At 37.5% G+C, this 27,978-nt stretch overlaps 1 protein-coding gene across 2 annotated transcripts; it reads left to right on the top strand.

Moving 5' to 3' along the window:
• The first annotated feature begins 72 nt into the window (after positions 1–72).
• si:ch211-39i22.1 (translation initiation factor IF-2) lies at positions 73–27,760 on the top strand. Of its 2 annotated transcripts, XM_047371130.1 has the most exons (12): positions 74–380; positions 8,910–8,989; positions 9,323–9,806; positions 10,901–10,989; positions 11,091–11,136; positions 14,012–14,047; positions 16,675–16,707; positions 19,886–19,912; positions 20,595–20,612; positions 21,776–21,892; positions 24,060–24,137; positions 24,242–27,760. In XM_047371130.1, the coding sequence occupies exons 1-12, from the start codon at positions 317–319 to the stop codon at positions 24,274–24,276; spliced, it is 1,107 nt and encodes a 368-aa protein (XP_047227086.1). In that variant the 5' UTR covers positions 74–316; the 3' UTR covers positions 24,277–27,760. The 2 variants fall into 2 exon arrangements, with proteins under 2 accessions (XP_047227087.1, XP_047227086.1); XM_047371131.1 differs by lacking the exon at positions 16,675–16,707 and having other exon boundaries at positions 73–380.
• Positions 27,761–27,978: the final 218 nt, after the last annotated feature.

The following is a 27,978-nucleotide window of genomic DNA, read 5'->3' as shown; positions in this document are numbered from 1 at the left end:
TTCATGTTACCACAGCAACAGCGAGGCATCAAAGCCCCAGCCCTGCCAGCCGGTTCGCCCGTATTTGGGAGACCCGCCCACTTCAATAAACCAAACGTCTCTCCTCCAATCCAGACAAAAGCCTGAGCATCTGGAGCACCTTTAAGGGAGCGAGACTGATCCAAAGCGCAGGAACGCACCGCAGGCAAGCCGACAGGACGGGTACACATTTGAATTCCACCTGAAAATCTCCGGGCCGGCTGATTGACCTTGGTGAAAGACGCAGAAAGGGAGAGTGAGCCCCGATTTATCCGTAAAGGCAGCACAGCGCGTTCCCATGATGTCATACCTGTGGATTCTGCTATTAGGGAGCCTGCTGGCCTCACACACCAAAGCGCTAGGTAATGTCCAATTAGTAAATCTACACAGGCTCTAATTTTATGCAGATGTGGCTGTTTTTTCTATTCTATCTATCTATCTATCTATCTATCTATCTATCTATCTATCTATCTATCTATCTATCTATCTATCTATCTATCTATCTATCTATCTATCTATCTATCTATCTATCTATCTATCTATCTATCTATCTATCTATCTATCTATCTATCTATCTATCTATCTATCTATCTATCTATCTATCTATCTATCTATCTATCTATCTATCTATCTATCTATCTATTTTGATTTTCCTCTTTTCTGTCTGTGTGTAAGCCTCACTAATCCCTAATTCCTTCTATATTGACTCCCTACATCCTGCTTGCTTTAATTAGTGTCTAATTGAACAAGCAAATGGATTTTTATCTTCTGCCTGTTAAGCCTGGTCATCATCAGTGAAAAAAAATGTTTCACACTGTCTAAATGTGGCCAGACGTTTCTCTCAGACCTTACTCTCGAACCTGAGGGGTGTGGTGGACCCAAGCAACTGTCTCCCCCTTTTCCTGTTTCCTACTCCTCGTTTATCTGTGCTTATTTGATTATTTCATCCTCATATCCTGTTTTTTTTTTTTTCTTCCAGGTGTCTTTTATTTGTCATTTTGCTGTCTCTCCTCTTCCTTCCTCTTCAGCTGGTTTGTAAGCCTTTTTTGCCCCTCTTTCCTTGCAGCGCATGCAATGATTTCAGATGTATCAAATGCGCAATAAAACTAACATGGTGAAAGGGGAACGGTTTAGGAGAAACACATAAACTGAGGGAAAAAGCAAGGAGAGGTGTTGGAAAAAGATGAAGGATAAATGCTAGGGCTGATTGAGAGGGAAAACAGAGAGAGAAACAGTGAAGGAAAAGCATAGGCCAAGCTACCATTATGCAAACACTTTCAGTTGAACGTTTGGTGCTTGGAGGTGAGCTGGTAATCTCACTCTATTGGTTCATTTTTTGATTCTAGATAAACTGCCAAAGACGAAACACCTTCACTTGCACTTTCACTAACACGCACACAATTTAATTTTTCTTTTCTTTCTGTAAACCACACTGAGATGGTGTAACCTCACTGTAAACTCAATGGACTTTGGTGCACTGGGGCCCCAAAAGTCTCCCCGGGCATGTTTCGCTGACATGCATGTGCGCACACAAAATCAGTTTATCACTTTACAGTTGCACATGTGGACATCATTTACGGGTAGTGTTAAGTTATAGAAGTGAGGGATAGGGAGTGTTCAGTAACCAGATCCAGTTCCAGCTGTAGACAACACCCAACACACACACAACTAGTTTCAGCGCCTTCTATTTCCCCAGGGCTTTCAGTGTTTCTAGGTCTGTGTGTGTAACTAAGAAAGTGCATGAGAGGGTGGAGTGGGCTGCAGCTTTTATGTACAGAACATGTGGGAGTATGGGAGAGCTCCATGGATTTGTGTGTGTGCATAAGCCAGCCATTAAACATTTGTGTCTGAAAGGCAAATGAAAAGGGAGTGTGATGTGCCAGGTGTGTGTATATGTGTGTATTGTTTGTAAGTGCGCCAAATTGTATGTGTTTACACCTTCAACGGCCAATGCATAAATCATCCCTTTGCTGGTTAAGCAGTCACACACATGCACACACACATTCTCTCCCATATGGGTGCATTAAAGTGTTATGATTACAGTAAACAGAAGGCTGTTTCTAACAAAACACACAATGGAAGCCTTACCTGAGAGAACAATGTTCTGGGGATGCTCTTATATCATCAGACTCACGTGCACAAAGAGTTGTGCATTTATGACACAATGCGTGGGATCATTCACCTCCGCTCAGGTGATCTCACACAATCATGGCAGGAACCAGGTTATCCAAAAGATAAAATTCCTATAATTATTCTGATAGTTTTGTTGGTACATATCCCAGATAAAGTACAACTATCTTGACAAACGTTTTAAAACAGTATCACAAACAACTTGAACTGTTTAAGTTTGTTATGTTTCTTCAAACAAAAGCTTCAAACAAAAAAAGTATTTGGTTTAAAAATGAACAAAAATGTCTATGTTTAGGTATAAGTTTAAATACCAGATGGGAAAAGTTTCTCACCAATCCTCAACTCCAAATCATACATTAGTCTTGCATTGGAACATTAGTGATTACTGCTGTTTACTTGGAATCCTGATGACAATATTTTTATACACAGTATTATACAACCTAATTTAGTGACTAGTGGCCAGAATATATAAAATAAATCGCAGATACATTCATTCTTATTAGCTTGTTTTGTTGATAGTGATTAGTTTGTTCACTGAGTATATGAATTAGCAAATCCCACTGCTTTTTGAAAAAGGACTGGAAAAGGGTTAAGTTGGGTTAGATGGTATCCTGCAAAACAAGTTTTGACCTCAAAGATAAATAGAACACAGCATAAGTAGCCCACCAGGGCTTGTTCCTGGTTTACTGTCATCCACCACATCACAATTAATTAGTTTTTTTTGTTTACCTAACCCCATGTTTAAACTTAAAGGGTTCAGAATCTCTTAAAACGCACATGTCTAATATTTTGTAAGCAATGCAAGAAACAGCCTAAATATAAATCTCAAACTTGATGAAACATCCTTATGAAGTCTGCTGATAACAAACTGATTGATACCATAACAACCATTACCAGCTTTCAGCATTCTAGTTTTTTACAACTCAATCAAACTGGATTAAGCCAAGTACAAATCAGAAAATATTCCTACAACCTGCTACAATACCATCATGAGGCCATCAGCTGTGTCTAGGTTTTCATTTACTATTCTATGAAAGACCAGTTCTGCAAACATTCCTAATGTCCAGATGTTTCTGGCATAACTTCATCTACTTCCAAGCTGCACATAGAAAGTCTGAACCATCGAGGACTACAACAACTGTGTTAGTCATGAAGAAATTCACTGTTAATGGCATGACCTTAATAAATGCTACAAGCTCAATCTCTTTTGTCTGTTAATAAAGTTGTTTTCTCAATATTATTAATGTTTCTGAAGTCCTCTCCTGCTCTAAGATCCTTGATGTGATAATACATGCATCCAGTGTCTTTATTATTGCGTTGATAAGTATTTTATACTATATGAACTAATATGTCTTGTTCAGGCTTTAAAGAACATAAAACATTCATTACAAGTATAGAACTATTTTCCTTGACAAATTTCTGTCAAAAAGCTGCACATGAGTTTTATTTAGTTTAGTTCGGTCTTGTATTGTGATCTCACAGCAAGACCTTCTTTGGTCTGAATCACTGCAGTGCTGGCTTTACACTGGGAACTTTCTACATATTCTCCATGTGCATGTTAGGGTTTTCTCTGGGTGCTTCAGTTTGCATTCAGAATCCAAAAACAGTGTTAGGTAATTTTGTGACTGCGCATAAAAGATTGGCAACCTTTCCATGGTTCCACTCACTGCTTTCACATGGTCATTCTTTAAGACAGTTGCCAAACCATCTGCAACCCTGACAAGTAAAAAAGAAAAATTAATCAATGGAGCTCACTGTCTAATGTTTGACAGTGGGGTACGTGATTATGCAATTGTTAGTGTTGAATAAAAGCTAAGGATTTTTAGTATGCATGTTCTCCCTGTGTATGTATGGGATTTTTGCAAATACTAATTTCTTATTAAAAATACACATTAGGTAAATTGGGCACTTTAGATTGCTAGCAGTGCATAGTTGTCCAACCTGTGTGTCTTTGTGTTGAACTGGAAACGTGTCCAAGGTTCACCCCAATTTTTGTACCATGTACCATTCCTCCCACAACCTTGCAAGGCTTAGGCAGATACAGAAAATAAATGTTGGATTTTAAGTGAATTTGAATGTATCTAATCAGATTGCTTCAAAAACAAAATGTGAAATTTTGCTGTTTATGAAAGTAAATTTAAAGCATTGAGATTTCCGCAATACCAAAAAAGAATTTAAGAAGTTCTTTGGTTTTTGGGACATTTGTGAGACAAAATAAGCACTGGCTTCAGATCTTTCACGTTTCCCTCCCTTAAAGGTCAGATCAGACCAACTGGTCTTTATCTTTACCCTAATTTAACGCTAATTCCCTGTAAGTCCCCTAAGACTAGACACCAAAGCCAAAACACAAACTCTAACCCAATGTCTTCATTTGCTTTTTGTACCAAAAAGTGCTAAGAGATTAGACGTGGTAATTAGCAAGACAATTTCCTATCTAAGAAATCCACTCATTGTTCTGAATACAGCTTTCTAGCTGCTGTTGTCTGTGCAAGAGAAACGGTTATGTGTTTATTTGAACAAAGCGCTCGCCCGTCATGAAGAACACACAGTGTACTTGACCATGTGCAAGGATCACGTGATCAAATACACTATCACTGTGTGAAAATCACATGGTTTCAGTTAGGAGCTATTCCCTCAGGGACCTTATTGCTGTTTGCAGTTACATACAATAGCATGCAGTCATGTTGGAGACTGAGATGACTCACCGGCCTCAAGGGGAAGTTGTGGCAGTGAAAAAGAGGGAGTTGGGACTTTGTGAGTAAGAAAGAAGATGAAGAAAGCAGAGTTAGAGTCTCTAAGACGAAACAGGAAAAAAAAGGAGGGAGAGGAGGTTTAACTGCGTGGCTAATACAAAACAGGACACCTCTTGTTACAAGTGACAGTTAACATGAACATAAACTTCCATTGTGTGCAAACAGAACTGTTTGTTGTAATTTCCAAGGGGAACTGACGAGAATAAGCCTGACCAATTTATATTCACGTATGAGTTGTATTTCCACATGTTAAGGTGGTAAGGGTGGGTGAATGAGGCGGTGAGAAACTGATAAATGAGAACAGAATGTTCAGTGGAGCAACAGAAAAAAGTTTATGTGCAGGACACAGTGTAGCGATAGAGATGTTACATTAAATCCACATAACCTGCCATACATGTGCATGCAAGCTCTAGCCAGATTCATTTCCACATGTACTGTCAGAAAAATTAGAAACATGCGTTGTCACTACTGGACAGAAATCAGCAGAAATCTTGATCTGACAAATGCATCTTGGGAATTCTTTTTTGTAACTCAGAGGTTAATCTATTTCACTGCTTTATCTGAAATCTTCGGAACACTGAGGCTCTTTAACTTCACCAGTGCTTGTCGCAGTACATCTTTGATTAAGATAGCGATTTCCAAAGAAGTAATGAGGAAACTGAAAAAGCCACAGTGCCACACCCATTCACACATGTGCATACAGTGTGATTCATTAGCACCTCTGATTAATGTTTAGCTTAGATGGAAAGGTGATGGGGGGACATTCAGTTCACAAAGTAAAAAGGAAGCAAGGTTTTAAAAATGAATATAATGAATGTATGCAGGTTAGTCTGTGGCTTGTATGCACTCATTTAAATACACTGAATTTCTAAGAATTTTTTGTTTTTCCCACTGAATTCATGCTAGAACGACAAGAACTGGGATGTCATCAGTGCATCTCACCTCCATAAGATTTATGGTATGATAGAAATACTTCAGATATTGTTTATGCTGGTCTCCCGCAAGGCTGTGCTGACTGATGCAATCTGACTTGGCAGGTTTAGGAATCTGTTGAAATTTCACTTAACAATGAATACAGGAAAGGGAAGATTTGTTTGTCACCCTAAAGAAATGATTAAGGGTATAGAGGTCATGTTTCCTGTGCTTTGGCTTTTTTGCCTATCATAGATATTTTCCCAGTGTGTGCATTTTCTCATATATAGTTTAGCTTGGAGAACAACATTATTACATGGCTGTGCAGTGACTTGCAGTCATTAACCAGGGGTGTATTGCTACATTCAGCTCACAAGACAAGACGATACATGATATTGTGATCATGAGATCAAGACAAAATTCTAACAGTTTTTTATGAAAAAATGAAATGATGTGCATCAAAAAATAAAACATATAATTTTCAATTAAACAATCCACACCGATTGTCAGTGGCAATGCTCTGAGCCACAGCAATCTACCTTCGACCTGCTCTATTCTAAGTGTTGATTCTTTTGATAAAACTACCCACGGCTGAAGTTTGTTCGATCTGGACACACTCTGGCATGACACATCTGATGTGCCAGCCCTGGTTGGCTCCAGGGGTGGCAATCAGTGCCACAACCATCAAACCATGGCTCTGGAGCAAACTGATTTGCGTCTGTTTACGTGATACACTGTAACACTTCCAAATTGTGCTCCGCTTGAAGGCTAAAACACACTGGTTGTGTAGGACATTCTTCAAATAATATGCATGCTATCTTTAGCTGAACACCCAACAATGGCAGCGTTTGGTAATCGATGTTCCTAGATGCCGTACCAAGCAATCTTTTTTGAGCTTATTCTATTCAGAACGCTGCTGATTAAATCCCTCTACAAGAACAAAATTATATCATTCTTTTTGCAGCAGCCCTTGTTTGAGAGTTATTGTGGCTTTTTTTGACTACTCTGGGTAGAACATTTATTTTTCAAAATATTTTGTTCAAACATTTTGTGTGGGTGTGGTGATTACACTAACAAATGATGCAGTGGGAAGATGTTCTGCACTTGAGTTCTTGTGCTGTATGAAATGTCGTCGCTAGAAAGAACTGTCCTTGCCACCTCAAGTAAAAGAAGAAATTTATCTGTTCTTGCAGAGTATGTACAGGCTTTTTATCATCTACAGCTGCAATCCAATAATCTGCTTTGTCTCAGTGCTCTTTATCATGATTGGACATGTTTCAACGGACACTATGCACTATGGCAAACCTGATGTGCGTTCCCCTTAAAAACATTTTTCTTTTGTTTTCACAAACAGACTAAAGGTTTTAAAAATTATTAACTAGTTATTAACTAAAGAATTCAAGAATCTGTACTCAGTGGATAATAATCCAGTCCAGGTTTAACTTGTCCATATATATGACAGTTTGTATGCTTGTCTTAGGCTCTGTCCACACTAACACCCGTATTTGTCAAAAAGGAGATTTGTTGCTTCTGTCAACACATAACAAAGTTTTGATGACAAAAAATTTGCTTTTTAAAACTCTGTTTGTGGTGTTTTTGTCTAAAGTAGATATCTATAGCATATGGATTTGCCCACTGTGGCTTGAACCCTAACAGTGAAGCAGATCTTTTATGGGTTTCACACATCAGTTTAGCTTAGTCCTAACTCTGTTTCCATTAAACTTCAAATGCAAGTTGAAGATGTGACTGACTGAGAGAAAAGGGTAAGCACTTTCAAAGCAAACAAAAAAAGAACTACAATTGTTGTATTTGTGTTGTAGCTGAAGCTTGACTCTGAGGTGGTCCACATGCCAAATAGTATTGAATTTGCTGCCGTTACATGGTTTTAAAAGTAGAATTACATTTTCAGAAATCTCTAACTCTGTTCTATCGATGATATTTTCCAGTTAAGTTGTAATCAGTTTGAGCACGTTAAAACTTGAAGTAATCAAATGTTGTCCAGATTAAATAAAAAACAAGGAAATAGTCATTTAGTTTAGCTACGATAGGAAGCAGTTAAGCAGATGCTAACTTTAGTGTTGTTAGAGGCTAACTGCTGGCCAGTCATGGTTTTCTTTGTCATTCTATTATTTCTTCTTTATTTACCCAAAATATTGCAACACAAATACCTACATATGGTGGGGTAAGACATTTCATGAGTCAACTTTAAATACAATACAGCAACAACTCAAGAATACTTCTTTTCTTATTTCAAAATGAAAGTCTTAAACATAAATAAGAAGTGTCAATCTTTAAGAATGCTAACAGCAACTGCTAGCCGTTCACTTTGACAAAAATGGTGTGAAATTTTAACGTGAAATCCCATTGGTAATTATTACGATATTTTGAAAAGAAAAAAAAAAAACACTGCCCGGATGATTCAGCATCAGGTTACAGGTGGTATCAGCTGAGCAACAATAAAGACAGAGCACGGTTTGCTGTTTTAGCTATTTACATTAAATTAGGGGAATGTCACAGCTCTGACTCAAATGCAGTCTTATGCACACACACACAAACACACACACAGAGTGAAGAAGAAGGGTGGTCATGTGTGCAGAGCTGCAACAGCTGTACTGAGGTCGAGACTTTCATTCAATGCTGGCTTGGGTCAGATGTGATCGGAGTGCCTGTCATCCATTTCAGGGCTGAGTGTTAACATCGTGGATCAATCAGGACAGGGTGTGGCTCTGGATCCGGATGCATGCTCACAGACTTTGAGAAGTGTTAGTGATTTTTAACACTGATCACCATGTAGTTTTAGTTGCTCTGGTTTAAACTTAACTTAGGTTTTCTTATTTGAGAACAATAGTGCTTACTAAACATTGGTTGTTATTGCCAGATCTTTTCAGGAATTTAACCACTCGAAGAATTCAGAACCAATGAAAGCGTCTTTGAGACACTGAAAGAGATCTTTGGGTGGCCAGCTCTGTCTTCTTTTATTGTTTTTTTTTTTTAAGGCAGAAGGTTTGGGCCTTTCAACAAAGCATGTTTCTGTATATAATGCATTACTCTAATATTATTTTGTTGCTTTCTTTTTTTTGACATGATTTGGTCCAGATGATACGCAGATAGAAGGGACGGGAGAAACTGAAACAGACCCAGTGGCTGATGGAGATGCTGATGGTGCAACAGTTACAGTAAGGGGATAAATATGCTTCCTATTAGTTGTTTTTTTTTTGTTTGTTTGTTTCTAATGTCCACAATACGTCACCTGAAAATTCAGAGATGAAAATTAATCCTTTTTATTGCTGCAGATATGAAGAGTGGAAAGTTAAGAGTGAGTGATGGTGGCATAAAAGGAAACTGATTTTAGTTACGTTTTGTTAATTTGATGATGTTCTGATAGATTTCTTATTATTTTTGTGTCTCACCATAAACTGTAGCACAACCTTATTCTACACTGGATACTGCATAACTACAATCCTGCTCGAGCATCAATTGCGATGAAAATTGTTTTGTTTTAAAAACAGGAAGTAGCACATGTAGAAAGCGAATCTGAGACAGATAATGACCCTGAGCCAGCCACGGACCCTGAGCTGGACGCGGACCCTGAGCCGGCGGCGGACCCTGAGATGGCGACGGATCCTGAGACGGCGACGGATCCTGAGCCAGCGGTAGTCTCTGAGCCAACATCTGAGCCTGACCCAGTGGTTGACCCTGAACAAACACCTGAGACTGAGCAGGTTGCTGACCCAGAACAAACGAATGCACCTGAACTAGTGGTGAAACCTGAGTTAGGTGGAGAAGAACCAGACATATCTACAGCACCTGCAGAAATAGTGGAACCAGTTGCACCTACAGAGGCAGATCAAGAACCTCCCACAGAAGTCACAGAACCAGTAGCACCTATAGAAGAAGACTCAGGAGTAGCTACTCCTGCTGCTGGTGAAACAGTAGCTCCTGGAGTTACTCCTGCAGTGACCGCTGAGATAGATGCACCTGCCACACCACAAGGTAATAAAGAAAATAATTATTTAATGTTCTTATTTTTAATTGCACTGTCAATTAAACAATTACTTATACTCGCAGAGGCCACTTTATTAGGTGTGCTGTGATACTAGTAGGTTGAAATCCCTTTTGCTCTTAGAAAAGCCTTAATTCGTCATGGGAAAGATTCAGTAAGGTGTCAGAAACATTCCTCAAAGATCTTGGTAAATATTGAGATGATAGCATCATAGTTACTGTAGATTTATCCCATCCATACAGCCTAATCAGACAAAGATCTGTTCACAGTAGAAGAGTAGAGCAAATGCATTCCCATGTTCAAGAAACCAGCAAAAATACTCAGGCAAATTGAGGTGTTTAAACAATGCTTAACTGGTACCAAGTGTGGAAGAAAATATTCCCCCGACCATTAGACCACCACCAGCAGCCTGAATTGTAAATACAAGACAGAATAGGACCTGTCCTTAGGTGACAGGAGTGGTATCTGGTGTTATCTTCGGCTGCTTTAGCCCATCTGCTTTGAGGTTTGACCATCAGAAATTATATTCTGCATACCTTCTTTTTACCTTCAAATACTTAGTTGAGGTAGTGATGTCTTTCTACTCTCAGATCAGTCCACCCATACTCCTCTGACCTCTGATATCAACAAGGCATTTTACTACTGCCGTTCCCTGTATGTTTTCTCTTTTTTGCACCATTTTCTGTCAACCTGAGAGATGATTGTGCATCAAAATCACAGTAGCTCAGCAGTTTCTTCACCCCCTGCTTCACCACATCCAAATGTCTAAATGCATTGAGTTACTGCCATTTGATTCGCTGATTCACTATTTACATAAACAAATAATTGAACAGGGGTACCTCATAAGGTAGTGTATGTTGAATTGCATTCATATTATTGACTAATCCTTTCCTAATATTGTCACTGTATATTTTTTGAAAAATGTAATTTCTTAGGGGTTATGGAATTTTGTGAAGTTAATATTATATAATAATAAATTCAATGTTATCCACAATGAATCTGTAGTAATGACTTTTTCCTGAACAATGTAATAATTGAACCTTATAAAAGCTCTACCATGTTGTGCTTTTCTGTTTATGGACAGATGCTGATATTGAAGTGCCTAAGCAGACAACAGCTGCTGAACTCGAGGAAGCTACACCAGCTCCCACAACCCCAGCTAATGGAATTAAGGTCAGTGCTCATTATGTGAAGCCTTCAAGAAACATTTAGTTATAATTTGCTTTATCACATGTTTTCTGCTGTTTTATGTGTGTTATGGTTTATTTTAATAGCCTGAAGAAGATGAGGAGCCCTCACAGAAAACAATCATTGAAAAAAGTAAGAATTTAGATGTTTGCATTGCACCATGCACACACAAATTTAGGAAAAGAAAGGGACTGAAATCCTGCGGACAATACCTGTTGCAAAAGTATTCATGCCCCTTTAGCTTTTTCACATTGTGTCCAGTTGCAACCACAAACCAATTTGCTTATTGGGATTTTATATGAAATACTAACAGAAAGAGTGCAAATTAAAGATAAACGACGCAAGATTTTTAGCATCTCTTTCAAATAAAAATCTGAAAATTATCCTGCATTTTGGAACATTAATACATTTGTCTTCAGCGCCACTGGGTCAAGACTAGAACCACCATTCCCTGCAATTACAGCTGCAAGTCTTTTATAATATGTCTCTACCAGCTCTCCATATCAGGAGACAATAATGTTGACTTATTCTTCTTTGCAAAACGATTCAAGTTCAGTCAGATTGGTTGGAGAGTGTCAATGAACGTCATATTTTGAGGCCTTACACATTTTCTCAATATGATTTAGATCAAGACTTTTACAGGGTCATTCTAACACACAAAGGGGTCAATTTCTTCCAGAATTGCTCTGCATCATTCTCCATCCATCTTTCCATTTGTTATGACCAGTTTCCCTGTCCTTCCGGAAGAAAAGCATCCCCGCAGCATGACCTTCCCACCACCATGTTTTATGGTGGTGGCATGTGTGTTTAGGGTGATGGACAACATTAGTTTCCACTGTACAGTGTTATAAAAATAGGCCAAAAAGTTTCATTCTGGTGTAATTTCAACAAAGCCCAGTTTTCCTAATGTTTTCCCTGTATAGCTTGTGGCAAACTACAAACAATATGCTTTATAGGTTTCTTTTTACAATGGATTTATTCAGGCCAAGCAAGTAACAATGATTATCAAGTAAACGGATTGTTTCTCCTCCAGAGTTACTGTCTTGACTGCTTGTCAGTTTAGGGGGTGGTATGCCTTAATGAGGTTTGCAGCTATGCAATACTCTTACCATGACCAAATAGTGAATTAAACAGTGCTCTATGAAATATTTAGTGCTTGGAATATTGTTTTATAACCTAACCCTGATTTAAGTTTCTTGTACATGAGCTTATTGTATTTAGGAGTATTAGAATAAAATTAGGAAATGAAGATGAATGCCCAACCTTTTAATTTTATTTGTTCAGAAACTAGACAACACTGTACCATCCTTCCACTTCATGCTTACATGCTACTTTCTGTTGGTTTATCACATAAAATGAAAATAAAAACATTTACATTTGTGGTTGCAATGTGACAAAATGTAGAAATGGGATGTGGAAAGCTATATAAGTAGCAAGCCTACCAGCATATGGACTGACTGGAATGACCAGATGGCTTACTGTTTTCCCATTGCTCCTTTGGAAAAATAGCAGACTCTTTTAAAGATACAGACACAGGTGATTTCATTCAAAATCCATTAAAAACACTGACAACCAGACCTAGTAGTGATAAAGTAGCTTCCTTCATGAGGTGCACACCGTGAGGTGCTAATGGAGTCAAAACTGCAATCCTTGCACCACAAATGGGGTGATCAACCTGGACATATTGATTCTTGTATGATTATGATCTACCAAATCCAATAAAACACCATTCGTGCTGTAAAAAGACCTGAACACATTTTTGAGATTACTCTAATGTTTTAGTATGTGTTCTCTTGACACTGTAAAACTGTCCAGACTCGTTTACAATACAACTGTCACGCATAATTGTAATTAACTGGACAGAAATCTATTCAGTAAATGTCATTTAATCACTTGGTATGCAAACAACACGTCCCTGCTCTCAGTATGTCTTGGCAAGTTACACACCTAAATCGAGGTCTATACACCTTCTCTCCATGTCAACGCTAATGATATTAAAGTATTATTCTGCCTGGAAATTGATGTGTATTTTATAAAACACCATTGGGGCATTTTATGGAAGCAGGAAAACACTGAAATAAGGAAAAATATATAACATAAAACATCCATAAAACCAGTGGATTAGCTTGGGACAGCAACAGGCAACTTTGATCTCTATAGAAGAATGTCTTGATAATATCTGTTTGAGCCATTTCGTGCTGGTTTTCATAAGGTTTTTCACATTTGTTTTCTCATTTTACACGTACATCACCAATTCAGCTACAACTGATGTCAGTGGAAAAACAGGCATTGTTATAGGTAATTTCGTGAAGCTTGTTTTCCCGCAGCAACTTCTTTCTGGCAAAATGTTGCAGTTTCCACTGCATACATTATCCATGTCCTGCAAGACACTCCCCTTTCCAGAGAAATTTCAGTCACAGGTTATTGTTTGATGCAGACAGTTGAATCTGTGTGCTTTGGCAGATCTTGTTGTGAATGGATGAATCGCGTTGCTATTCTTAGTAGGAACATTTGTACAAAGGAATTCCCTGGTAATTGTTTGGTCCATTTTACAAGTTCCATTGGAGAACAAGTCGGTTAAGTTCCAATGTTAGTGGTTCAATTTTCTGTGGAAATACTGTCTGTATGCTTCTTGTTTATACAGTCAATAGTCAGATTTAATTCAAATTCAATTCAAAAATACTTTATTCATCCCAAAGGGAAAGAGATATAACAACCAAACAACCACAGAAATATGATGCATGACATAAACATTGTTCATACATGCTTTGTTATGATTTCTGCTATGAATTAAATTTTTTTTTAATATTTTCTCCAAACATAAACAAATTATTTCATAATATGGCATAACATGTTCACTGCATTAATCTAGTTGGTTTAGCTTCATTTATTTACTATGTTATTTACATGGGTTAATTCATTCATCTATTAACTACTATCTTACTATCAAAATGTGGTTTGTCCTTTTTTGTTCTTTTTGTCATGATTCATTTGTCTTTTTCTACAGTTGGAAGGCAGTTCATTCCAATTGTTCGGGGGGAAGGTAAATTTCTCTTTAACTTTATTTGATTTAATTTTATTTCTATTCATTTTATTTTCCATTTCTAACCAGTTATTATTCCATTTAAAATTAGTAACTACAGATAATTCGATATAAAAGCTTTTTGGTCTAGCTGTTGTGTAGAAATAGATTTGTGGAAATGGTCACCTTAAAACCTCACAGATGCTGCAGAGATCAAACTGGGAAATACTTGGACAATCTCAAAAACTGATTTTTTTATTGCATTTGAGGTGACACAATAACTAATTTATGTTAGTTTTTAAGAAGGGTAAACCCTGAACAAAAATACATTTGAGAACCACATCTCAATATAATTTGTGTTTTATAACCACGCTCTTTTAGGTTTATTACTGAATATTCAATAACATGTCAGATCTTGACCTTGTTCTCTTTTGACCTCTGAAAGTGCAATGAAATTTCTGTTTATATAAATTTAAATTATCTGTTGTATTGAAACAGTTCTCTTGCTTTGCGTAAATTATTGGTGCACAGGGTTATTTCAGCTCTCCATTTTCAGAAAAATTATGGGCAACAGATGTGCTATTTTTCTAAAAGAAACAATTCTCTGCGAAAGCATATAAGGTGGGAATTTGGCTCATACACTTTTGCCTCCTACATTTGGGGTTTGCAATTTCAGAGAAGGCACCGCCCAAATGATTTACACTGACTTCACAGCTGAAGCACCACTGTTTATTTTCTTAACATTTTATCATGGTCGTATTTTCTGTTCTTTTCAGACTGGAGTGTTAATTTACTAAAGGCATGGGGAGAAGTGATTTTATGGATGTGGTTGTCCTTGGTGGTCTAATTCATGTGTCAGTTGTCAAGAAAACCCTTTATCATGTGAATCAGTCATATAAACTTAAAAGTATCAAGAGATAAAGAGGCTTTATCAACAGCGTGTAAATCCCCCAATCATAGATTGCCATGCTCATCCTGATCTGTTAGATTGCCTGAGTCACACTCAGGTGACGTCTGTGTTTTGGGATTTCCCTTAGCATAGCGTTTATGAAAGGCATTATTCCTGACAAAAAAATCCTTTAATAAAATTAACACTGGTCCACTGGATCCCCATTAATGCCCTTTCTGGTTAAGTTTCTGACTCAGTCTTTAGAACTCTGCTGGGTGTCCATGGGCACTGAACTTAGGAGGGCTCTTCACGTGGTTCAACAAGGAAACACTAAAATTAAACTGTGAGATTTGCATGACACTTGCATCACACAAAACCTTTATGCCTTTATTTTATTTCAAACCTCAGGTTCAGTTTAGAAATGCATTAAGCTATGGTAATCTAGAAGATAACCCACCCACCCAAGGAAAGGGCAGACCTAGAGCACGATTAAGATATATTTGTGAGCCCAAAGGACCCTTAGATCAGTGTTTCCATCATGTGTAGCAAAGTAAACTAAACATATTCCGTTACACTACCCACTTGTAGTGAAATTATTATCTTATTGAGACCAATAAAAAAAAATACAATGGTATGGGGTAAAATATAGTATGTTGTTCGATTTTTATCCATGTGGAAACTTGTCTTATTACTATAATCTCTTTTATTGGTCACTATGTTATTGTGACGCACATTGATGCAAGTTTTTATTACAGAGGCTTAATCTTGTATACACAAGCACCTGTAAACACTAACTAAACTAACGCTTAGTTTTTGCAGTCAAGGATGCTCCCATATTCATACTTTTTTATAGCGTGTCGGTTTCTACAATGTCTGTTCAAAGGAGGAGGAGGAAGAGGAGAAGCAAATAATTAAAAATGTAGTATAAAGAGATTTCTCACCAGATTATTAAAGCAGGTTTTTGTATCCTGTATTTTTCTGGGGCATGACCTACGTATCCACACTAGGAAAACCGCAGCTCTCTGCTCATTGTATTTCGTAAAAAGAAGTGTCATCGTTGTGATTCTTCTTCTGCTCATAATCTGCTATGCAATTTTTATTGTCTGCTGTGTATTTGGCACCTTACTCTTACTGAAATTATAACCCTCCCTGTCAGAGACAATTTTCTGGCTCATAATAAGCCTAGCATTATTTTGCTATAATGCGCCCAGATACTGCTTTGTGAGGCAGACATCCCCTTAAGATATATTGCCACATTTTAGTATCACAAAATCTGATCTGATGTGCTCTCAGATCTTTTCACACTGGAATAAGTACTGGAATAAAAAGTTAATAAAAGTTATAGCAAATACAGAATTAACATGTCAGCTCTACAGGTGGCTTTGTTAGAAATTGTCCTACCAGTATATTTGCCTTGCTAGGTCTGAGCAGGGGAAACAACAGGCCGCAAATGTTTTTTTCCCAGCATGCAATTACTGCTAAAAAAGGTGACTGAATCCAGATATATATATTTATGTATTATTTTTTGTTTTAGTTGGGTTTAGAAATCAGTGAGAGAAAAGTTACAGCATAAAAAATAGCTGTCCTCTTGGGACATTCATTCATTCATTCATTCATTCATTCATTCACAGGTTAATTAAAAGTCCTGATTAGTAGATTTACGTTGTATGTGTGTCAGCTGCTTTCTTTGCCATTTATAAATGTATAAACATGTGTTACACACTGGTCTTATTATTTTGTTCTTTGTCTTTTTCCACAGTAGAGAAAATCAGTCAGCCAAACGACAATGAAGGTTGACTTTTACTTTATCTATTTATTTATATTGTTTATTTTCTGAATTTTCAGTAAATTCAGTTCTAGTCATTTATTTTGTTTATTTTCTAAATTTTCTTTGAAATGAACTCTTAGAGATAAACAGTACACAAAGTACCATCAAAGCATGTATCAAGATTTTGGTTTTCAAAAGACACTTTAATATAAAAATGAGGAGTTGCTTTTCTGTTTATGTTGAAGTGTACCAGAGTACTTCCTTTTCTAACTAAATTAAAGATCTTAGGGTGTATTTGCAGTGCATCAAGGTGGTGTTATATTTTCATGATCTTTTCAGATAACAAAAACTTTATATCTAGTGCTCTGCTGTTTATATAATTATTTTACTTATCACCACTGCTCAAATCCCTATTATACAGGTCCTTCTCAAAATATTAGCATATTGTGATAAAGTTCATTATTTTCCATAATGTCATGATGAAAATTTAACATTCATATATTTTAGATTCATTGCACACTAACTGAAATATTTCAGGTCTTTTATTGTCTTAATACGGATGATTTTGGCATACAGCTCATGAAAACCCAAAATTCCTATCTCACAAAATTAGCATATCATTAAAAGGGTCTCTAAACGAGCTATGAACCTAATCATCTGAATCAACAAGTTAACTGTAAACACCTGCAAAAGATTCCTGAGGCCTTTAAAACTCCCAGCCTGGTTCATCACTCAAAACCCCAATCATGGGTAAGACTGCCGACCTGACTGCTGTCCAGAAGGCCACTATTGACACCCTCAAGCAAGAGGGTAAGACACAGAAAGAAATTTCTGAACGAATAGGCTGTTCCCAGAGTGCTGTATCAAGGCACCTCAGTGGGAAGTCTGTGGAAAGGGAAAAGTGTGGCAGAAAACGCTGCACAACGAGAAGAGGTGACCGGACCCTGAGGAAGATTGTGGAGAAGGGCCGATTCCAGACCTTGGGGGACCTGCGGAAGCAGTGGACTGAGTCTGGAGTAGAAACATCCAGAGCCACCGTGCACAGGCGTGTGCAGGAAATGGGCTACAGGTGCCGCATTCCCCAGACCTGGGCTACAGAGAAGCAGCACTGGACTGTTGCTCAGTGGTCCAAAGTACTTTTTTCGGATGAAAGCAAATTCTGCATGTCATTCAGAAATCAAGGTGCCAGAGTCTGGAGGAAGACTGGGGAGAAGGAAATGCCAAAATGCCAGAAGTCCAGTGTCAAGTACCCACAGTCAGTGATGGTCTGGGGTGCCGTGTCAGCTGCTGGTGTTGGTCCACTGTGTTTTATCAAGGGCAGGGTCAATGCAGCTAGCTATCAGGAGATTTTGGAGCACTTCATGCTTCCATCTGCTGAAAAGCTTTATGGAGATGAAGATTTCATTTTTCAGCACGACCTGGCACCTGCTCACAGTGCCAAAACCACTGGTAAATGGTTTACTGACCATGGTATCACTGTGCTCAATTGGCCTGCCAACTCTCCTGACCTGAACCCCATAGAGAATCTGTGGGATATTGTGAAGAGAACGTTGAGAGACTCAAGACCCAACACTCTGGATGAGCTAAAGGCCGCTATCGAAGCATCCTGGGCCTCCATAAGACCTCAGCAGTGCCACAGGCTGATTGCCTCCATGCCACGCCGCATTGAAGCAGTCATTTCTGCCAAAGGATTCCCGACCAAGTATTGATTGCATAACTGTACATGATTATTTGAAGGTTGACGTTTTTTGTATTAAAAACACTTTTCTTTTATTGGTCGGATGAAATATGCTAATTTTGTGAGATAGGAATTTTGGGTTTTCATGAGCTGTATGCCACAATCATCCGTATTAAGACAATAAAAGACCTGAAATATTTCAGTTAGTGTGCAATGAATCTAAAATATATTAATGTTAAATTTTCATCATTACATTATGGAAAATAATGAACTTCATCACAATATGCTAATATTTTGAGAAGGACCTGTAGAAGACTGAAGACTGCCGACCGCTAACTTTTTTTGGGGCAGTGCAAAGCCGCCGCAGAGTCCTTCTCCTCTGTAATAGACTACAGACTGAAGACATAATTCCCTCACAGCAGGGAGTAGGTGTTGTTTTATTTAAATGTATCACATGCTCCTCCCAATATTCAGTTAGTTTTGCTGCTGCTGCTTCTTGTTATGATCTTTTGCCTCAGGCACATCTGTTTTTTAATTGAGATATGGCATCACAATACTCACAAAGATTTTTTAGAGGGATTTGTAGCTTGCACTGCTTCCCTTGTCAGTTTCTGAAAGGTGCTGCACAACTTTGATAGATATGCTAGGGTAATTTACAGAAGCTCTACCCTTAATGACATGTTTTAGATCATGTGATCATTTAGATTAATTATACACTGTGTGCATACTTCTGCAAGGCACTGAGCCCCAAATATGTTCTTAAAGTGTTTTTTGAGAATTTGTTTTGCTATCTTTTTAAAGCAAGAGTTCTGCTCACCTAATTTGAATAAGTTGAATCACTTGTCATATTTGGCAGTTTAACCACAGTGCATTAAGTAGCAACTTGTTCAGCATTTACTCTTTACTGCCCACATGAAAGCTGACTCTCCCTGATCACTGGAATGATGGATTTTGTTGCGAAAGAGCACTTCCTCAGCAGCTTTGTCAAGTTGATGCAGGATGGCAGCAACCATGATGTCACAGATATATTCGGACAAGCAGAGCAGATGGTGATAATGGACTTGTTAGTATGCAGATCAGTTCTTAGTTAAGACATTGCCATGGAGAGTTTGTATCTAATATTTTATCTCTGTGATGTTATTCACACATCTAGTGTTCACAAGAAACACTAGATGTTACTGTGTTTTTGTAGGCATGATTGTGCATGTGTTGTTATCTTTCTGAAGACCTCAAGCATAGCAGTAGCTTAGTTTTTTTTTCACTTTTACACTTTGATGGCCACAGTCGTGTTTATGTGTGATGATTAACTTCAGAGTTGATGGCTATTATACCTACCATGGCAGTCTAGGGAAGGAACGTGAGAGTGCTTAATTCTTCTAAAGTATAATTCACCACAAACAGATTAAACTTAATCCTTCTTCCTGTGTTTTTCTTTCCTCTAACATGTGCTGTCAATGTACTTGAGTAATGCTTTTTCTCTCTGCTATACAAATGACATGTGCTTCTGTTTTTTTTTCTTTTTAGACCCTAATGTTAACGCTTCAGCAGACAGTAAGCCTTGTTTTTTGTGATCATCATCAAATCATGCTTGACTGCAAACTCTTTATTGTATTGAACTATGTCCTGCTCATATTCTTGAAATGTGTAGAAACAGAAGTGGGGCTTATGTAGTTATGAAACTTGATGAAACACAGGATATTACTGACATACCTTTGACAAGACAGGATAGAAGAATCCGTGCAAAAATACTTAGTTTGTGTTTTACACTGCCGCCCTTAGAAATAACCTTTGTTCAGGGATGCAATAGCAATAGAACATTAAAGATTTAAAACCTAAAAAATGAAATCTTGAGTTATGCAACTAGTTTTTCAATAAATCTTCACTTTGTGAACTCAAACTCAACCTGGAGACTTTGCTGTCAATACTTTTCTATTGGGTAGCCATTGTGTTATGCTCTGATGCCCAGGTTTAGCTTACCAGACCTAACTCATTTGGCTGCATTCTTGGTTGCATTGTTCCTGCTTTTTTTGGTCATGGTAATGCAGATAACTAGCATGAGCTTCATGATGAGATGAAACATTTGAAAAGAATATTTGCACACTGTCTCACATTATAATGTCCATAGATCAATTAAATTCAAGATGTTGCAAATTAGGTGTTAATTGTAAAAAACAAATGCTATTTTGAAATGTATGTTATGTCCTAATTTTGTGTTCTGTGTTTCCAACTACAGAAGACGCCCAATCCGGAGGTGAGTTATTCCTCTTCTGTCATCTAGCTACACTGCATTCTCCCAGCCTTCCATGCCCTGCCCAAATATACCTGCACCAAGAGATTTGCCCTAATCTTTTGTGTTATGTGTTGACCTTAGGTGGTTTGTGCTTCCAGCATGACATTTTCAAAACATTCTCATTAAACTGCTTTGAAGTTTAAGAGACTTTGGATGATAGTAGGAATGGCAAGAGGCAATGTTAACAAAAGTCATAAAAATATGAAGGAGTGTTATGATAATATTGTCTTCTTATTATTAGGAAGATTAGTAGTGGCTTAAGCTCAAAGTTTAGGTTTCCTATTCTGCTGCTTTCAAAATCATTTCCTCCCACTATGTTCTTTTACCTTATGTGTTCTGTTCTTGATCACATGCATGTCTGTGCATGTCTGACATTTACTTCCTTTTACTGACTCACGACAGTCTTCTGTTTCTTTCCCCCTTAATTATGTTGACTCATTCTCTATTTTTCAAAGTTTATTGCTGTTCCCTCCCTCACTTTTCTCACTTTTTCCTTTTGCCGGAGTTTAACGTTTGTTCAGGTGTGCATAGGTAGTTGACTACAGTTGTATATTCCATCAATCACCTCCCTCTTCAGTCCTCTTTTCACTTTCCATGTCAACTCTTTGTTAACTGAAAAGCTACCCTCAGTACAAAAAAGGTTTTGTTTTAATATTTGAATTACATTCATGTAAGACACTGTGTGATATGCCAAGCAGCAATTTGGGTACATTCCATACATATGATGTGGTAAAATGCTGTTAATATACAGTAAGTTAGGTTAATAACTAACTTAAAACACATAATTTAAGCAAAGTTGTTGTTGAGTAAATTATTGGGTACAGTGGCACTAAGCAGACCATCATGTTTCCTTATTTCAGTAATTTATATTATTTGGAACTGTGTTCTTACTGAGCTGTTTGCACAAAAATCTGCCCCGGCTGGGTTTGTTTACATCAGTAAGACACAGGTGTGAGAAAATTCTCTGAACTCTTTTAAGACTTATTTATATGGCAAACTAGTAACCATTGCTAATATATTTAAAATTCAAAATAAATGGGAACATGTTATTGCTGTTTTAATGTGCTTTCAAAATCTGCTTTCACTATTTTTCTGCTAACTTGTTTTATTATGTTTCTGAACAGATGGAGGCTCTAAACCTTTAGCAGCAATCCTGTCCAGCATCATTGTGTCTGCAGTGGGAGCAGTCACTGGGTACTTTGCCTATCAAAAGAGGAAACTGTGCTTCAAAAAAGGCCAAGGTATGTATACCCACTATGTTTCTTTCTCATATAGTAGGTACAGTAATTCCTTTCCTTCGATTTTCAGTTTTGTGATTACTTTTACATTTTGTCACATTATAAATATTGACTTTAATGTGTTTTCTTGGGAGATTGTGTAATAGGCCAACAAAATATTGCACTGAATTGTGACCTGGGAGGAAAATGGCTAATGATTTGCAACATTTTTTTTACAAATGAGAGGCACGGCATGCATTTATATTCAGCCTTTTCTCTGACACCCCTTAATAAAATCCAGTGTGAACATTTACCATAAGACGTCTACTAATCATTAAATACAGTCCACCTGTGTGTTATTTAATCTCAGTATAATATAGCTGTACTGTGAAGGTCTCAGACGTTTGTTGGAGAACAATAATGAACAAACAGTGTTATAAAGAACAAGGAACAGATCCGAAAGGTCAGGGATCATCTTAAAATGAAAAGAACCTATTGGCCTAAATACAAAACCCTACGTGTGGTGGAAAATACCTCAGAAACACCCTCCAAATAGTGAAACATGCTGTTGGTGGCATCAGCAGGGACAGGGAAGCTGTTCATGCTTGATGGAAATATAGAAGGACCCAAATACAGGGCAAAACCCAAAGAAAACCTGTTTGAGGCTGCTGTAGTGGAGGTTCAGTTTCCCTAAATATGCAGCCAGAGCTACAATATAGTGAGTTAGATTAGTGGTCCTCAAGACCCACTGCCTTGCATGTTTTAGATGGTTCTCTTCTGCCACACTCCTGACCCAAATGAATGGGTGATTAACAGGTTTATGCAGCACTTTAAGACATGCTTAGGAGATAATGCAATCCTCTGAACCTGGATTTGCAGAGTAGAGACACACGAGGCGACTGTGGCTCAGTAGGAAGAGTAGTCGTCTTGCAATCAGGAGGTTGTGGGTTTGATTCCAGGTTCCTCCTGCCATATGTCGATGTGCCCCTGGGCAAGGCACTTAACCTCAAGTTGCCTACCGATCTGCTATTTACCAATTACCATTTAAAACATGAAGGACAGTGGAACATGAGGACCAGGATTAAAAACAACTTGCCCGGTTAAAGTCCAGACCTAAATCCACATGAGATTTGGTGGCAAGACTTGTTGTTCATTGTTGCTCTGGGTCCAATTTGATGGAGCTTGAGCTACTTTTCAATGAAGAAAGGAGAAAAAAAATCAGTCTCTATATGTTTAAAGTGGGTGGAAATATACCACCAATCCTAAGACTTGTCTAGCCATAAATGCAGAGAAAGGTGGTTTTTACACTATTATTACACATACATATGTATGCCATACTTTTTAGATTTTTATTATTAGAAATATTTCCTTCCACTTCACAATTTTGAAACACTTTGTGTTGTTCAGTCACATAAAATCCCAATAAAATACAATGAAGACACAATGTGAACATGTTCATGGGTTAAAAAAATACTTTTGTAAAACATTGTACATTTATTACTAGTTAGAGACAGGCACAAACAGCAGTGCACTTTTGCAGCTTTAGCCAAGTGGCAGATACAGAATGTATTTGGCATTCATTGAGTGCTTAGTTTAAGCACTACTTACTTTGTTTTAGGGGTTTGTATAGCTATCACATTTTAAAATTAAACTTTGGAAAGTCCAAAGAATCTCAGTCTGTATAAATGAATAAAAATTGCTTTTTTCAAAAGTTTTTTAACAAAAAAGGTTTGCACTTTTGCAGTTGATACGATGTTCTGCATTATTCAACCAAATATTTCCAGAGACTGCCTTAAGATGTTTAAGATAAAGCCAGTAAAGTTTTCCAATTAACAGTTACGCAATGAAAACACCATTTGACTTGTCACATTGTCCTGTGGCAGCTGTGGAACAATGGGAAGCATAGTTGTCTTGCAATGTGAAAGTTTCCTTCTCCTCAATGTTTGCCCCTGAGCAAGGCACTTCCACTCTGCATTTTGGTGTATGAATGGCTCTAGTGTAAAGCACTTTGAGGGAAGAAAATGACTACAGAAGGACCATATTAATTTAGTCCATTTACAAAATACCACAATCTTTGTTAATAAGCAGGAAAATGATTAACAAGCTACATAAAATTCTTTGCTGCATGTTTTCCTTTTACTTTGCTCTTTTGTGTTTTCTTTTAACTGACTTTATCATTCTTCTTAATTAGAAGCAGATGAGGAGGCTCAAGTCAATGCAGTCAAAGTAGACAAAGCAGACGCGGCAGACGCTAAGTCTGATCCCCAGGGTACGACAAAAAGTCTGATTAACACTCATCAAATTTGAGCAAATGAAAACATTCAGATAGATTACTTATAGGACTTAAATTTTCAACTGTTTCTTTTTGTGCAGAATCCAACACGTTGCTGAACTCCTCCCAGCCATGATCATCTGACTAGCCTGGACCAACTTCAGTCAAGCAGAGGCAATCTCACTGTTAGCCCCCCCCCCGAGTAGGCTTGTGTGTTTCTGATTGTGTAAGTGTGTGTTGGTCTTTATGAGCTTGTGTGTGTTTGTGTGTGTGTGTGTGTGTGTGTGTGTGTGTGTGTGTGTCTTTGTTCTTGTGTGTGGCAAAGGAGTTAGATATAGATCTAGTGGTTTCTGATTATTCAAACATACAAATTCATTAAAATGATCAATCAAAATCCAACTTTTTTTCTTTTTGCCGGGTTGCCATCAACCCATCAACCCATCAAAGAGATTAAATCTCATATGAATCTGAAACATTGCTCTTTTGTTTGAGATGGCGACTATCAAGTTTTAGTTATTCAATGTAATTCAAAACCAGTAACGGAGAGTTATACTGTCAGTGTTGAACTAGTACTTTTTTGCATTTATTGAGCCAAACATATGATTTTGAAAGTAAACAAGTGTCTAAAAAGTGTCCTAAACAAAAAAAGAATAACATAAGTTATCTGTTGTACAAGTGTAGAATAAGATGACGAGAAATGGCATGAATCACTACCACTGTACTTTGTAGATTTTAACATGGGAGAAGTGTCTAATCCTAATTTTCAGGGAATGACCTGATTTAGATTATTATGTGCTTGGAATGCCAATGACATCTCTGTATTGCTCTTGTTTTGTTTGTTTTGCTCTGGCGAAGGGAATTAGACTTAAATCTTGTTAAGTGACTGTTCATCAGTCAGCTGAATAAATTAGGTGTTGATGAAATTTCTTATTGACCTTTAAGATAAACCAACCAAATACTGGTCCTTGGTTGCCAAGTGTTCATACCCTTTGACATTTTTCGTCACATAACAACAATAACTTAAATGTATTTTATAACAATCTGGTGTGATAGACTCAAAGTTTAGCATAATTGTGAAGTGGAAGTGCATATAAAGACTGCCGTTTTTGCCTTTTCTTTTTTCCAAAATAGTGCAAGAGTTCAGTTTGGATGATGAACATCCATTTTTGAGTTTCCATTAGATTTAGGTCTAGGTGCTATAGCATGAATAAGTCTTGATCAAAGCCACTCCATTGTAGCTCTGGTTGTATGTTTATGGTTGTTGTCCTGATGGAAGGTGAGATCTAGTCCCAAGTCTTTTGCAGGGTCTTAAAGGTTTCTTCCAGCATTGCCCTGTGTTTACCAAAATCCATCTTTTCATCAAGTCAGACTCGCCTCCTAATCTTTGCTGATGAAAAGCATGCCACGCTACCCTGCTTAAAGCTGGGGATGGTGTGTTCAGGGTGGTGGTTTTCCACCACATATAGCAATTTGCATTTATGCCAAAATGTTTGGCTAAATTCTCATCTGACCTGTACATCATGTTCACTGTGTCCTCTTTATGACATCTGGCAAACTTTTACATTTAAGCCAAAAATTGTGTCAGAGTCTTCACAACTTTATCGCTGACCTGTCTGCTGCATTTAATTACACACAGCTGAACTCAATTTACTAATAAGGGCACTTCGGAAGTTAATTGGTTGTGCTGGATTTTATTTCGTGGAATTAGATAAAATGGGGGTTGGTTTAAATGCAAGACACACTTGCATTTCTAAAGCATGTTTAAAAACATGCATCATTTCTCTTTTTTGGTGTTGATCTATTACACAAAATTATAATAAAATATTGGTTGTTGAAAAGGTTCAAGGGGTATTATTACTTTGTAACCATTACCAGATCCAGAAATACTAAAGACATACAAATGTAATAACTGAGCATTTTTTTTGCAATGTTTAAAATTCATTGAGGCAAACCTGAATTTAATCCCCTAGACAAGTGGTCACCTAAAATGGAAAAGTTAAAAATTATGTTATGTAATTATGTATATGCATTTTTGTTTTGTAGTACGTGTAGTTTTGATGCAGTGATTTATTTGTTATAGTGCCTTTCACTGTCACAGCCTGGCTTGTTCAATCTAAAGGCACACAGAGAAAACAATAATTAAAAATAAACAATAATTTAAAAACAAGCAGTTCACACCAAACAAAAAAGTAATGTACTATATGCTGTTCAAAATGTAAGCAAAATGTATTTAAAAGTACTATATACAAATGATTATAACTGCAACTGAATAACATGTTCAAAGCAGGCCAATTTTATTTTTGACACCAACAATTTTACCAACATCATCTGGTATCATGGTATCATGTTCAAAGCTCTTCATAATGTGTGCCTTTTCATTGGAACAAGCCAGTTGCTTTCAGTGTTTTTGTATCATTCATATACAGACACCATTCACCTGTGACCTTTATATGAATTTCTACCATTTTAGCAGTGGTGCCTCTGAGCCGACACTGATGGTTTTTTGAGTCAACTAGTCTTTCCTGTTATTTTGTGATTATTGTGAATTGACTCAGAAGAAGCCGCACTACTAGCTTTTTTTTTCTCTTGTCTCTTGCCACTGTAGCACAAATTACCCTCTGAATGTCTTTCTTTTTAGGTTTTGTACTTTCTGTACTTTTAAATGAAATAATGTGGTTATACTGGGTGTATAGTGCTGCGGTTCCTGAGGTGTGTTAGCTGTTAAACACTATATAGCTTCAATACAGGACAGAGACTGTTGCTAACAGCCTAGCCTTGAGGTGAGAAATAGTCTGTGATGTCATATTAATTGTTTTAATGAACTGTGGGCTGAATGTGAGGTCAAAGCTCTGCTAACTGCCATCTTCGCCTGTAACCTGTGATGGACAATAGACAGTTTTATCTTGAGATGTTAAAGCACGCAGATAATATGTCTGGCTTAGAGTGAAAATGCACAAATTACCCATTGTATAACAGTACAAGCTTTCTGAGATAGCCAGCGATGCCTTTAAAATATATATGTATCTTCCCTTAAGTGCAGCACTTTCCCCCTTCTGTGCACATTCCAGTGGGTGCTTTAAGATTCAGCAAAAGCCCCTTGATGTCCTGCAGTGCAAATTCAGACTCAATTAATGCAAGAGAAAATTTGTCAGGGCTAATCTACTTTCCATTTTTCCCCAAGAAGTCCCAAGGGGCACAAAATATCGGACTACAGCATCCAAACCAGAATGTAAACCCCTGGGTTCTGAAGTGCACTTTCCAGATCATGCAAGAGGGCATCAAACGTGACGCTAACCAGTGCTGCCTTATCATTTATATTATCTTAAAAATTCCTGAGGGGGGAAACAAAGAACAGTGTCAACGTCAACAGAGAGATGAGCAGTAAAATTTATTTTGTTTTGTTTGTAAGAACATTCTCAATTGGAGAAGCACTTTCCTATCCTGTATACACATTGATTTATTAAATGCATTAAGACCAGTGTAAAGCTTTTCCTGTTAATTTAATATTCCATGTTGATATTTTGTGTAGGAACTGTCTTCTTCAATGTCATCCGGAACTTGTGCTCTACTGGAATTGTGTAAATAATGTTTGACAAGTCAATTAAACACTTTTCGTGGGAGCTTCTTGTTGGTTTTTATGTTTCTTTCCCCAAACAGTCACCAAAGATAAAAGATACGAATCAAATTTCATAAAAAAAGGTGATGTTAAGTTTTTTGCACAGCACTGCGAGAAGCTTAATGATGGTCCATATCTTTTGAACAAACCTCTCCCTTCACTTCACATTATAGTTTCACAGGTAGCAGTTTCCAGATGAGAATAATACCCTTTGAATCACCT

This window comes from Girardinichthys multiradiatus, chromosome 7 (genome assembly GCF_021462225.1).
Source record: "Girardinichthys multiradiatus isolate DD_20200921_A chromosome 7, DD_fGirMul_XY1, whole genome shotgun sequence".
NCBI lineage: Eukaryota > Metazoa > Chordata > Actinopteri > Cyprinodontiformes > Goodeidae > Girardinichthys > Girardinichthys multiradiatus.
Note: the sequence above shows the minus strand (reverse complement) of the source record. Positions and strands in the feature narration are given on the sequence as shown.

Coding starts and splice junctions, on each gene's coding strand:
- si:ch211-39i22.1 (XM_047371130.1), top strand. CDS start 317: ATGATGTCATACCTGTGGATTCTGCTATTAGGGAGCCTGCTGGCCTCA. Junction 11,137..14,011: donor GAAAACAATCATTGAAAAAA/GTAAGAATTTAG, acceptor CTTTTTCTACAG/TTGGAAGGCAGTTCATTCCA. Junction 14,048..16,674: donor TCCAATTGTTCGGGGGGAAG/GTAAATTTCTCT, acceptor CTTTTTCCACAG/TAGAGAAAATCAGTCAGCCA.